At 42.2% G+C, this 14,566-nt stretch overlaps 1 protein-coding gene across 1 annotated transcript; it reads right to left on the bottom strand.

Moving 5' to 3' along the window:
• Positions 1-2,882: 2,882 nt before the first annotated feature.
• Positions 2,883-12,995, bottom strand: LOC306962353 (uncharacterized protein). The gene is made up of 8 exons (XM_079555472.1): positions 12,870-12,995; positions 9,623-10,844; positions 8,126-8,314; positions 7,833-8,028; positions 7,425-7,622; positions 5,698-5,840; positions 3,436-3,574; positions 2,883-3,079 (listed from the first exon to the last, which is right to left on the bottom strand). The coding sequence occupies exons 2-8, from the start codon at positions 10,831-10,833 to the stop codon at positions 2,891-2,893; spliced, it is 2,265 nt and encodes a 754-aa protein (XP_079411598.1). The 5' UTR covers positions 10,834-10,844; positions 12,870-12,995; the 3' UTR covers positions 2,883-2,890.
• Between the last annotated feature and the right edge of the window lie 1,571 nt (positions 12,996-14,566).

The following is a 14,566-nucleotide window of genomic DNA, read 5'->3' as shown; positions in this document are numbered from 1 at the left end:
TTTTTTGAAATGACACTGATCTTGCTTTAGCCTTTAAAGGAATAGGCCACCGTTTTTACATACTAAAATATGTTCTTACCTCACTTTAGACGTGTTAATATATCCCCGTCTGGTCTTTGTCCGTGCGCTCTGTCACGCAAACGGAGCACATACGCAGCCTCTCCCACATGTCACATAGCTCCAAAAAAGCTCACGATAGAAGCTACCAAGCTCTTCCACGTGTTCCCTATTTGATACGAGGTCTGATACGAGGAGTAAAACGTCCGCGCAGTAACTCCTAAAGGTTATTGACGGAAGTGAGCGGGGGAAGTCTTTAGGAGTTACTACGCGGACGCTGTGCTCCTCGTATCATTACGCCTCACAATATAGTCCCCCTTTTTATTTGCTTATAAAATCGACATGCTACATTTCTGGGTAAATATACTTCGCATGAAAACACTTCACGTAACTTTATTTAAATAGGGAACACGTGGAAGAGCTTGGTAGCTTCTATCGTGAGCTTTTTCGGAGCTATGTGACATGTGGGAGAGGCTGCGTATGTGCTCCGTTTGCGTGACAGAGCGCGCGGACAAAGACCAGACGGGGATATATTAACTCGACTAAAGTGAGGTAAGAACATATCTTTGTATGTAAAAACGGTGGCCTATTCCTTTAAGCTGGTTTTGAGTGGAGACTTGTGGAAAAACCTGTAATAACTCCAAGCATTTTACTTTTAGGTTGCCAAATCTATGCTTAGCTTTTAGTTTGTGTTGCAATGATTTGTTTTGATGAACGATGGCATAAAGCACTTTCTATTTACATAAACCGGAGTATAGTCCAAATCAGAGGAGATGTTGCTGCTTTGCTTTGACAACAGCCAGCCTTATTTTCAGTAACCACACAGCAAGAAGAGTATTGTCTGTCTTTCTTACAGTTTTGTGAAAGTTTAGGCGCAGTTGTGAGCGAGCAACATGTGACCCAGAATGTCCTGCAGTGTCGCTTTAAAAGTTGCTGCCTGTTTTTTATCATTTTCAGGAAGGTTAAGCCACTGCTTATCACAATATAGGTTCGCCACAGTAACTTTACCCTCTGGTTTCCACAAGTCTTCTATACAGCTCCAGTGTCACTAATGTGGACCAACAGCCTGGTCCACTGTCTGTGCCCTGTTCTGTCGTCACATTGTATTGTATTCAACATCACTAAAGAGTTATTTCCACCTAATGCTGGTTTGACACTCATTTCTCGGGTGAATTTGGTTGAGTTGAGTCTCCATGCGTTCACTGTCTGACCGGGGATGATACCGTATAGCACTTGTGAGATGCCATTGTCTGTGGGACTTGGAACATGACGCAAAGGATCTTTCTGAATCTAGAGGACCAGAAACCGGATTTGTCGGGACTTTGATTGGGACTTGTCTTGCCTCGCACGAGTTCATTACTATCCCTTTTCTTGTACATGTTGATTTTATTTCTAATGCTCTAAAAAAATGTTTCAGATGTAACAAATATATTAACCAACAACTTATATGACTATTTATTAAAACGGCTTCAAATTAATCTCATTGTGTGTGCCTTGTTTATTTCACCTACAGTGTTCTGCTGCAGGTCGTGGAGCCTGTGAGCTTTAGTGAGTGCAGCCTGAACAGTAGACATCTCGTCACGGGACTTTTGGTCTGCAAAATTATATGCACCTGAACAACACCTGCCAGGTGAAAGGTTGCATTTTGAAAAGTAAAAAACCTGTACCACTGGACTCAGTTTTTATTTACTGCAGTAGCCTGCCATGAAGTGTACATCTACTCTACTCTAAATTAATTGTTTAAATGAGCTAATTACAAATGTGATTAAGGCCACAGAATGTTACATTTCACCCAGTGAATAGAATAAAATACAAGCAGTTATTTTATTACATATTCACAGTATATTCCCTATTCACCAAAGAAATGACAAAACAGACGTGTCTTTAAATGATAAAATGTCCTCTGCAAACGACAACAAAAGGATTAAACCACAACAGACCTGTTCTCAAGCAAGTCCTGTTGGTTTAGAGTTGATATTTCAGTGTGCTTTTTATGATATGTGTAAAATGTGCACTGTGACAGGGGCGACAGTGGGGCAGATGGTAGAGCGGGTCGTCTCATGATTGGAAGGTTGGGGGTTCAAATCCCACCTCCTGGAAGTGCACACTGTCGTGTCTCACCCACAGTGTCTGTGTACATTGGTGTATGAAAGGGAGTATGAATGGGTAAGTGGATCCTTGCAGTAAAGTGCTTTGAGTGCCTAATGTAGGTGGAAAAGCGCTATATAAGTTGAGACTATTTACCATTTTACTTTCATGCCAATGGGCGAGACACTAAACCCACCTTGCCTCTGAATGTGGTGGGTTTGTTGGGGAAAGATGGAGGAGGTCCAAGAGTCAGTCTACCCCAGGGCAGCAGTGGTTATAATAGTAGTTTATCATCACTATGGAGTGAATGAATGAATGAATGAATGAATGAATGATGTCCACAACACTTTGAAAAGCTTTGTAAGGCTCAATACTTTTGTGAATGTGATGGATCTGGATGAGTTTCTCGGGGTGCACGAAGTTTGAAGTACCAGGAACAGCTGATGAGTCAGTCCTGTGAAGTGACATGGCTTCATGCACAATGGAGGTATTGTGAATGTATGGCAGGTGGAGGCTGAGATCGGAGACCAAAGAAAACATTTACGAACTGTGAAACAAGACAATGAAGGCACTTGGTGTGAGAGAATATGTAGAGAATCGTTGGCAGGAGATTTTCAGTGGCCAAAAACATATGGTTTAACTCACAGAAGCATGCTCATCATTATTACCATTTTTTTCTTTATTTGTTTACAAACCAACACAAAATGTAAACGCATGGCTTTGTTTTTTGAGGTCACTGACGGGATCATAGTCCTTGTATCTGCGGTTTCTGGAAGGGCCTGCGGCTGTAGAGCAGGATGTACGCGTGAGGAGACTGCACAAGGACGCCCTCTACCGGCCGCACCACGGAATCGTCAAAACAGTGCCAGGTCTGAGAGACGGTGTTGAAGCACAGGGCCGTGTAGTGCCCCATGTGCAAGTGGCCGATATGGTTCTGGGGAAAAGACACGGGTGACACAAAATGACTAAGGTTAACAATACATTATGACTCAAAAGGAATAGATACATAAAAGTCGAATTTATTCTATTGGTACCCACACATTTACAATACATTTTATAATATATGTCTATTGTTTGCAAATGTATTGAAATAAGGTTTAAATAGCTGCAAAATAAATGAACAAACATGATTTAGATATGTTGATTAATCAATGCAACAAAAATCAGTAATAATCCATTAAATTAGAAAGAAAAATCTAGGTTACACAATAGTTGTAAGAAAAATGAATCGGATACTAAATACCAAACAAATCCCCCCCCTCCCCACATATATTTGTATGACTGACTCACCACTACAGCGTACAGACTGTAGGAGGAGTGTGAGGAGCTGTGGACAGAGCTGGAGAGGAACGGGCTCAGGTCCAGCTTCTCTGTCGAAAACTCCACGTTCGTCCTGAGTTTGACCTGACTCTTCCCTTTACATCCGAAACTACAGGAGACGACACACACGACACATGCATCTAAAAAGGATATATCGACCATTTACCCCATCCCTTATATTACCTGTGCAGTCATGGGACCTGCTTTATAAGGGGCATTTTATAATGGGGTGTTGTGCATATGCTTTAGATAAGTGTTTTGATTATATCACTTCCTCAATGGATCTCAACTTGATTGTCCCCTAAAGTGGGACAATTTTCAGTGGGTTGCAGACAATAATGACTTAATGAAAGACTTATGGTCAATGTTTACCTCAATAAAACTGTGCGGACATATTATTTATTTATATATATGCAACTAAAGAAGCCCCTTATGACAGGCCCTGTTAGAACCATGAGGCCGTCCTTCTGTGGACCCACCACCTGCAGGAGGAGCCATAAAGGGCTGGTGCATTGTGATTTGGACAGCTCCAACAGCTGCCCCCACGACCCGGCAACGGACAAGTGGAAGAAGATGGATGGATGCAACTAAATGAAAATGAACAGCAACATGCTGCTTTTTTGATTGAAAGTTTATTGTTTTGTCTGTGTGGTTTTGATTTATAATGAAAGGCTGAAGGTGGGTCCCATAGCTACACCAGTTGAGAATCACTGATCTAGTGTGTAGATCTGATAAAAAAAAAAAAAAGTGGACATCTCCATACATCACTTATTTTGTCTTTTGGGGGGGGGGGTATTATGCAAAATGGACTTTTTCAAGCTTTACATCATGTTATTATGTCAGTCCCTCATTAAAAACATGCCTGAAGTGTTGCCTTGTTACATTCACGTGTTTTTGAGTAATCTGTAAAAATTCTGATGGCAGCCATTTTAGGGATAGGTTTGCCTGAGTCCTCCTAGGAACGCCCCCACCTCCTGGAGACGCCTCCGAGCTTTCGTCACCAGCCGAGTAACCAACCACTGCTCCTCAGCAGAACCCCCTCCCCACTGATGCCACAGACAGAGTGTGGAGGGGGCGTGTCGGAAAGGGTGAGAGGTTCTTAAAGAGACAGAGGCCTATTTCAAGACATTCACTGCAGCCATTTTGAGAGAGCAATTTTATACTAGGCAGTTATTCTAATTTACTGCATTTACAGACCAACAGAAGGTTTGGTCATCATTGTAGTGTGATATAGACTGGTGCTATGTGATTGAAAAAAGCATAATACCCCCTCTTTAAGGCATAAAGATGGCAGTGCAATGTTGTATTATAGTAGCATATGTAATTGATTGACTGCGGAATTCTTCCGCAGTCAATTATTGGTTTTCATGTTCTTTATTGATTGACTGCGGAATTCTTCCGCAGTCAATTATTGGTTTTCATGTTCTTTATTATTATTCCTCTTCCATCTTTTTCCCGATTTTCTAGAGCTTTCAGCACCTTCATGCTTTGTGCAATTTATGCAAGTTATGCATCAAAATGTTCCGCATGTTGAGGAGAAGGGTGCTATTACTTTTGGGACTTCTGCAACTTACGGTTTTTCTGCAATCGGCCAAAATGTCGGAGATTTTTCCCATTGACTTATAATGGGGCTGCCGCAAATCCATGCTTTTCTGCACTTTTTTCTGCATTTTATGCAATTTCTGCACTTTGTGCATGTTCAGCTTCTGCAACTTGTGGGTTTTGAGAAAAAATTGGCCTTCTGCAGTTTTCCATTTTTTTTATACGAGAGTTTGAAATTTTTGCATTAGTGTGTATGGGGGGAATCCAGCCAATGGGGAGACTCCAGGACTTTCAGCCATTTGTGCAGCTTCTGCCAATCAAGCACTGAGGCCATTTCAACAGTTTGACCAGTTTATGGAATATAAAAGTTTATGCAATATTAACAATTTATGCAAAATAACCACTTTATGGGATTTAAACCATTTATGCAACTTAAGAGTTTATGCCATTTAGGATTTATGAATTTTAAAGAGTTTATGCAATTTACATAATTTATGCAAATTTACCATTCATGCATTTTACCACTTTATGCAGTTTATACAGTTTATGCAACATGACATTTTATGCATTTTACCAATTTATGCAATTTGAACAGTTTATGCAATTTCTGCATTCGCTTCCCGCAATTCCGCAGTCAATCGCAATGGCGCAGCCATTGCATTTCTAGTTCATAATGTTGTTTGTATTTACCGTTTGAGGTGCAGGACGAGTATTTCCGGGGCTTTGTCGAGGTACGTGACCACAGCCGTCTCTCTCCTCAGGCCACACTCAGAGCACAGCATCTGCTCCCCTCCGGTCAGAACGCTCTGCTCGAAGAACAGAGACAGGCAGTCCTGAAAAACAATATCCTTTTAATGAGTAAAACATATAATCACTAATTTTGCGACTATTATGACCTGCTGCTCAAGGGTGAAGGGAAGTGATATAAAACCCGAGATGTAAGTCAAAAAGACAAAAAAACAAAAACAAAAGTAGGCTGGCCGGCTGCCTTCAGTGATCCTGTGATCCTCTGAAACGGTGCAGCACTTCCTGGGTTTGTCCCTGTTTCAGAGCGTGGTGTCCTGCACTGGTCAGATCCACCTCGTCCTTCCTCTTCCTCCTGCGCAGCTCCCTCCGCTCCACAACAGTCTTTCACCATCTTCTGGGAAGAGCTCAGCAGTTTATCTGTTTTATTCTCCAGTGAACGTCCATTAGCCAGAACAATAGTAGAGACAGAAGGCGCGTGTGGCTTAGCTTTGAGTCTTGCCCGGATACCTCCCCGTCTGTCCCATTCCTGTATCCTGTAGCTCCTCCTGTGACGCCTCCCCTGTGCTGCAGGTGTGGGGGACTCTTGGTGCCTCTTCAGTGTTTCAGAAGAAGAAATGTGTAGGTCTCAATGTGTTTGTTTACTTATAAAAAGATGCTTTGTTCAGGACCTTCATGGACTAATAAAAACGAACCCCACAAAACATGACAAAGATGTACAAAATTATCCAGCCAAACAGTGTGGAACACAGAAACAACACATGTCGTTCACAGAAAAAGGTAAAAAATGCAGCCGTACCAAAAGAGACAAAGGTTGCTGCTTCTTTACACGTCGCCAAAAGTAGAAAAAACCCCCGAAACAATTACAACTCTTAACTTTGCCTACAATATATAGCCCTGATCGACCTGAGCTGAGATGGGTCACCAGAGGCTGCATTGCAATTGCTCACTGCACTTCTCAAGTTGCCTCTTGTGGCATTGAATGATAAATAAAGATAGGGCTGGGCATATACCAATAAAAACAAATCGTGAAAAAGTTGATACAAAAATGGTCACACCCTATAATATTTTGTTGAACCACCTTTAGCTTTGGTTACAACATACATTCACTGTGACATTGTGTCAATAAGCTTTGGCAATGTCAAAAGATCCAGTGTTGGAATAGTTTTACCGCCGATATCTTATATAATGATGGGAGAGTGTGACCACTGCACAAAGCCTTCTCCAGCACATCCCCAAGATCCTCAGTGGAGTTGATATCTGGACTCTGTGGTGGCGCATCCATGTGAGAAAATGATGTGTTATGCATCAGGGAAGAAGAAATTCAATGGATTGGATCCATTGATGGAATAACCTGCATTCTTTGGGCACATAGTGTTGCTGAACCTAGACCTGTCCAACTGCAGCAACCCCAGATCATAACAGTTAGTTAAATCCAGGTGACCACTTGATCTTTGTTTTGTTTAGATCTAGGCTCAAGGAAGAAAGGTGATGTACATTTTTTTGGCATGTCGCCCAGCCCTGGATCAAATGCAAAGGACACATTTCCTCAAAGCACAACGTCTCCTTCAACGACACCTGGGAATAATTACAAAGAAACTAAGACTCTTTCATCTCTACCAGTTAGAAAGCTATTCCTTGTTTTCTTATCTCGAAGTGTTCTGCCTCTGCACCTGTATGGAGCAGGAGATGAGGTGCGCGGGGATGGGCAGAGACAGGATGGTGAACGGCTGTGAGCTGTGAGCCTGATGGTCACAGTGAAGACAGAGAGTGACCCCGCTCAGACGCCCCTCGAACAAACGGGACACCGCGGTACAGTCCGACCTCACACCGCTCCTCCTCCGCTCCGGCCCCAACTGACGCTTCGCAACCTAGAGGCAGAGTAATAATATGGGTAGCTATAAACAATAATACACACAAAAATCCTAAATAAACCTATGCCTATGCAGCATTAATCATTATCCAGAAGCTTAAAGCAGATTGATTTCATAAACTATTTATTTCAAGGTGAAGTCATGAGGTTATTCACCAAATTCAAGTATAATTCTGATCTAGTGACTTTGTTGGCATCATGTATGAACCTTCTTGAGGTCGTCGTGCAGGGCATTGATGCAGTACATGAGCAGCTCCTGAGCGTCCTGCTGCAGGTGGTTGTTGAACTGAGGTAGGACGGAGCAGAGCACGGACCGCGCCTCCACAGGTGCGCAGCGGGACGTCCTGCCCAGCCACATCTGCTCCAAGAGACGCACAAACACCAGGGCCACGCGGCACTTACACCTGCACACAGAGGAGAGCGTACGACTGAATGTATTTATGATGTAGCCTAGCTATTAAAATGCTTTTTTTGGGGGGGAATTATTACATGAAATCGTACTTGGTAATGTCTCTGCGTGTGTCGTGCTGTAGCAGATACTCCACTAGGGGCACTGTGGAGCAGAGACACTGGAACACTGCGTTGAGATAACAGGAGTTCCCAGAGTTGTCCAGACCGCAGACTCCTGGATGGCTCTTCACTTGTTTTTCATCCTTCAGGACTGGACTACAACTGCTGGTCTCGGTGGGCCTGCACAATGAAAGAATAGGCTGACAGGATGTAAGTACACGGTCCTAAAAGACACTAAACCCGACATAAAAAAAAAAATCAATATTCCCATTGTGTCTAAGTATCGTGTATTGATGATACATACTTAAGATTATTATTATATTTGCGTGATGCCACTGAAAGTGTAATTTATATGCAATACAAATTCGAGGTTTAAAGGTACAGTGTTGTAAAATGTTTGTCATGAAGTTCTGTAACATATTTATATCCTTGTGTATTATGATTTTTACATAACACATCTCTATTCAAAGCAATAGAAACTCTGCAATACAAACTAGTCTGGTCACCAATGGCTGGACTAAATTTGATTTGATGACAATTACAGGACCATGCTTTATTCAGGCTTGTACAACTATTTTATACCCTTGGTTTTTGGACCACAACTTAAAATGCATGTTAAAGAGGGGGTATTATGCTTTTTTCAATCACATAGCACCAGTCTATATCACACTACAATGACGACCAAACCTTCTGTTGGTCTGTAAATGCAGTAAATTAGAATAACTGCCTTGTATAAAATTGCTTTCTCAAAATGGCTGCAGCGAATGTCTTGAAATAGGCCTCTGTCTCTTTAAGAACCTCTGACTCTTTCAGACACGCCCCCTCCACACGCTGTCTGTGGCATCAGTGGGGAGGGGGTTCTGCTGAGGAGCAGTGGTTGGTTACTCGGCTGGTGACCAAAGCTCGGAGGCGTCTCCAGGAGGTGGGGGCGTTCCTAGGAGGACTCAGGCAAACCTATCCCTAAAATGGCCGCCATCAGAGTTTTTACAGATTACTCAAAAATACGTGTATGTGCCAAGGCAACACTTCAGGCATGTTTTTAATGAGGGAATGACATAACATGATGTAAAGCTGGAAAAAGTAGATTTTGCATAAAATCTGCATAATAGATTTGTTTGTTTTTACCACAGCCTGAAATAATATCAAGAAACTATCTTTATGCTTGATGAGATAATTAAAAGCAGTTGAAACTTACAAAAAAGATGCCTGGTAAATATGCTAATGAGAGAGTTTGATTGTGGACAAGTGAAGGTGTCGAGACTATATAACACAATGGAAATTCTGCGGACTGAAGTGGGAGACAGGCCAAATTTGCAAGATTAGAGAAACATGTGAATAAACAAAACACCACTTCAAGCATGTTTTTGAAGAGGATATACAGTAACTATGAGGTGGTTAAATCCTCAGAAACGTTGATTTTCCATGAAATTAAAGTATGCCATTATTTGTGTGTGTGTATTTGTGATGAATAAGCATGTGGGCACTAACCTTTGCGTACTGGCATCTGCTATAGGCCCGTCCTGGTAGGAGCTGTGCAGTCTCGGCAGCACTGGCACAGGCACACTGGGGTCCACCACGAGACGAGAGGCCAGAGACTTCGTAAACTCATCCAACTCCGCTCTCCTCTCCTCCCCGAGCCTTGGCTCTCCTGGTGTGTGGAGAACAAACGTATTGATGCAAACCACGTGCAGCGCCACCCACAGGCCAGGTAGGAACACGTCGACCTCAGCTCCTTTGAGGTCCAACAGGCGAAACAGTGCGGGGCCCGTCCAGCCTTGGATATGGGTGGCCATTATTGATTCCTGGTTTGGAAGTTGCTTTCTCGGAGTTGTCAAATCTGGAGGCATTTTAGCAGAAGGCACAAAGTGGAGGTTGACGCCGAAGTTCGAAAAGATGCTGGTGAGTTTTCCATCCGTCGACGCGGAGATGTTGACGCGGACCACGTGGCTATGGCTGCAAAACGGCCTGAGCAGATGGCTTACAACTTGCTGGACCACTGGCTTTTTACTTTGTTTCTGCATTTGCTCAGGGCAATAGAGAAACATGTTGCAAATGAAACCCGTGCTGACATCACAGAGTAGCGCGAGATGCAAGGAAGATGGCTCTTGCTGGTATAAAAGTTGATACTTCTTTATAACTAAATTTTGTCCTGGCCTGTACAAAGTCTGGTAGCGTCTCGATATGTGGCTACAAAAAGCTGCGAGGATTTCAAGCTTGGCCACATCTTCCAATCTTGTGAGCGACATTAAGTTGGTTTGGAAGCCGTTTCTCTTGAGAACGCCTTGCCATCCGTCCAGCGTCAAATCCGAAGCGTGTTTCCCGTCAATGAAGATACCGCTTTTCAAAACGACGGAAAACAACGTTAAGGCATCTGCGTACTCTCCCTCAGTGGATAGGTCTATGTGTTGGTCCTTGGTTTGGTTGTAAGAGGAGCGATTTGGCCCGGATTTGGCGCTGGTGGCGCGCCTGGTCAGCTCGCGGATGGCACGCCGGTCCAGGACTTCCATGAACAACTCCCTCGCGGTGTAGTAGACCTCGTAAGTGGGACCGTTTTGAGATTTGGAAAGGGGTTTAACTCTTTTAGGTCTGAAAATGTTTGGGAGACACAGGCTATTGCTCTGAGCGGATCCATCGTCTGGAAAATGGCACTCCTCTAAGGTCCAAGCACACTCTTTGACGGACAAGGCTTTGGGTTTCATATCAGCAGGGTCTACAGAAAGTAAAGAGGAGATTAACTTATTGTGCGGCATTCTGGTGTAATAGTTTTAGTCACCTTTTACATGAAAATCCCTATGGAAAACAAACCTCATTCCCAGACGACGTGAGGCCTTTTGTGTGGAGTTTGCATGCTCCATGATCTTTACCCGTCAACCCAATTCCTAATGATCAAGAAATGGATTCCTGACCAAACCTGGCATAAGATTTGGAGATGGGATCCCGGATGCTGCACTTCAATTAAAACATTTGTGCTTGATTTAGTTATATTGGCCCCCAGAGGTGACTGTTTGAAACTAAAATAATAGTTGCGGAGACATGATGACTTTTAGTGTAGGTACTACTGGTATCAAAAACTGATACCGACAAAAATAAATAAAACTTTAGATACCAAGTTTTGATGCCTGTTGGGTCCAGGGACAGCGCTAAAGAAAATTACTTGGTTGTTTCATCTTAAATAAATAATACACATTTAAAAGATAATTTATTTTATAAAAGTCCTTTACGGAATGAATTAACATTATTGTTCTGTTTTACGGTTCTTGATGACAAAAATGTAATAGAAATCGCAATCTCTACTTTGGGCAATCTCGATAATCGTCATGGGTCTTTATCATCGTCAGGTTTACAGCAATTTCTTTGGCAGAAACAGCATCTCTTTGTTTGGATGAGACAGTTGGAGATTACTGTGTGTACGGCAGTCTCCGCAACATCTCTGTAACTTGGACTGATTGCGCGCATATAAAGAGCCTATCTCACCGGCTTGAAGACAAGTTGGAGACTAGAGTGGCTGGTCACGGAGATGTCTCCGATACCAACCCTGCCATTAAGGACAGTCTCCAGGTAGTCTCGATGAAAACAAACAGGTTAAATTTTAGCGTTGTCTCCGCATGGTCTCTGAGAGGTCTCTGAGAGGTCTACATGGTCTCAGCAGCTGTGGCAACACTATTTGTTGTTCTTAACCTGTGAGACGTTTCAGTCCCCGATACCAAGGAGATCTCAGAGAGTCGCATGGAGTCTCTTTGAGATCTCCTTGGTGTCCGACAGGTCTCGGAGACAATGTGGGGACTCAGAAACGTCTTACAGTAGTGTTCGCAACACAACTGCTTGAGACCTCTAGTAGACCTCTCGCAGACCATGTGGAGGCCATGCAGAGATCACCGCTGAAATCAAACATGTATTCATCGAGACTACCTGGAGACTCTCTAGGGGACGTCTCGGAGACATCTCCATGACCAGTGGTGACTCGAGTCCCCAACTAGCCTCCAGGCTGGTGATATAGGCCCTTTACATGATACTGGAGGGAAAACAATGATATTGTTTGAGCTGAGGTTTGTATAAAAGGAAGCTGTATCCAAGTTCATAAATCAGCCACATGTATTTACTTTATCATGAAAAAAGTAAAATCTAATCGGAATCGATCAACAAAAACTTAAGTATAGGTATTGCAAAAAGTACTGTTCAGGTGTCGGTATTGTATTTATTTTTAGTATCAAGTATAATTTTTAAGTATCGTTAAAGTACTGGAATAGATTTTAAAAAGTAATGATACACCCCTACTGCTGTTGACGCATAACTATACAAAGTAACTGCAAGTTACTCAATAATTATTTAAATAATTATAACATCATAAACACAAAAGCTAATCAACAAATCCCAAGCACAGTATCTTCAACCTGTCGCGCTGGAGCTCTCAGCAGCTCTACAGTTATTTCCAAAAGCTCTATCCTTTTCTACACAAGTCATGATGAGTAAAATTTGATTTGACAAAACAGCTCATATGTATCACATCACATTTATCACGGGGGGATTTCACTTTGTGCACCAAGTGAACCGTTATGACTCATTGAATCTACAAGCATTTAAATGCATTTTGCTTGGAAACTAAATACATTTCCTTTCTTTGGTCCTTAACTATCCAGGGTGTACTCTGCTCAAGTATTTGCAAAGATTAAGTTAGGTAGGGAAAGGTTAGATAAGTCTGTGGCATAACATGTAATAGTAAATTAATGTTACTCACCTACAGTTGAAGCGTTTTCCCATTGACCCCGAGTGCCTGGATCTCTGCACTCCCATCCATAACAGACCAACCAAACTGAACTCTACTTGCTGCTGTGTTGAAATGCAAACGCTGAATGAAATGTTTACGTCAAAGTGACTCTCAGATGAACCGAGGTCAGGAGGGGGAAGCTCCAGGGATGCTGCGTCTCCACAACTGTGTCCTGGAAACACCAACACAGAACAGGCAATGCTCCAGTGGATTAGACTGTTAAAGATCAACCACAGGCGGAAGATAATAACTTCAACATAGCAACAGTAGTGCTGAATGTTGTACAAGGATTATGTAGGTTTTTTTCATATGGAAAACTTATCTTACACTTTTTACACTGAAAATATATATTTGACATTTTTTGTCCCTGAGTTTTTTGTACATTTGTTTGAAACTAGTCGATTGAAAACCTTTTTGCTGTGAATTTGCAGTTGCATTTGTCAAAGCAAGTTGCAAATTGCAGCTGACACACACCCACACATACTGTATAAGATGCATAAAAACAAACGACAAACAACGTTAATTCAGTCACTAAGTCGCTCACTCATGCACAGTGACAAATTGGTGCATTTTTGGGAAGTTTTAAGCCAATACTTCTTAAGCTCTTAAGCTCATTTGGTCGTGAAATCCACAGCTTTGTACATTTGTAAGAAAAGGCAGACTGACCAAACCAAGTGTATTAGTTTGAGGAAGCACAAATTACCCAAGCTTCCAAAGCGAGCAATGATTCTGTTAAGGAGTTTTTTTAAGCAGCACCATCACAAAACTGTAATGTTAAAAATTACCTACAGAGGGCAGACTTAACCAGCTATTCAAATACGCTCAACATCCCTTTTTTATTTTGTACTGGCAACTTCATCATCATTTTTTGACTTCTACAGAACACCGGTTTTCTGTGAGCACACAATATACAATATGTTTAAGTAAATACTGTACACTGCCTAAAATACAGTACCATTGTCGTATATTACACACACAGATTACACTATGAAGTAATTTATAGCCAATATGTGTAGCAATTGCCAACACATGTATAGTAGCTTAGTGCATTTTTGAAATTGCTCTTGAGCTTCCCATAGTATTAATTTCTTTGAGCGCCTCTTCATTTCATAACTCTATTTGCATCATGCGCCGGCGTTTGGAGCCAAATCATATTCACCTGATCAGCCAGCCTTCTGCGCCCCCATATGTGACCACAGCCCTTTATGTAACTGTAAAGTGTGAGGCAGAAAACACCTTCAGAATCTGCTCAAAACAATGTAAAATACTGAAGATAGATACAGTAGAAGAACAGTGTTTTGTTGTTGGAAATACTGTACCTGAATGTACTGAACGACCAGGTTAAACCATCTATGGATTATTTTTCTTCCTTGATGGCACGGACATATGACACCATGACAATGCCAGGATAGGAGTGTTGCTCACCCTTATTGAAATTCGTGTGTCCACAATCACCAGTATATGTTTTGTGCATGAATCAAAGCCACCATTAATTTGAAATATTATGTAAATTGATTCATTTGATAGCAGCTCCTGCAGATCGCCCTCTCGGCTGTCATCTCACTGACCAGAATAATAAAACTGAAATTATACCCAGTCGCTCAGTACAAGGTGAAGTGGTCATTGATCTGAGCAGTGAAAGGGGAGATACAAAGACAGTGAATTCA

Source organism: Gobius niger (genome assembly GCF_951799975.1).
Source record: "Gobius niger genome assembly, chromosome: 4".
NCBI lineage: Eukaryota > Metazoa > Chordata > Actinopteri > Gobiiformes > Gobiidae > Gobius > Gobius niger.
This window is presented reverse-complemented; position numbering and strand designations above follow the sequence as displayed.

Bases quoted from the DNA above. Each gene is read 5' to 3' on its own strand.
- LOC306962353 (XM_079555472.1), bottom strand. From the start codon at position 10,833: ATGAAACCCAAAGCCTTGTCCGTCAAAGAGTGTGCTTGGACCTTAGAG. The intron at 8,315-9,622 runs GTTAGTGCCCAC...TTCATTGTGCAG, and splicing joins GCAGATGCCAGTACGCAAAG to GCCCACCGAGACCAGCAGTT. The intron at 5,841-7,424 runs GTGCAGAGGCAG...ATTGTTTTTCAG, and splicing joins TCATCTCCTGCTCCATACAG to GACTGCCTGTCTCTGTTCTT.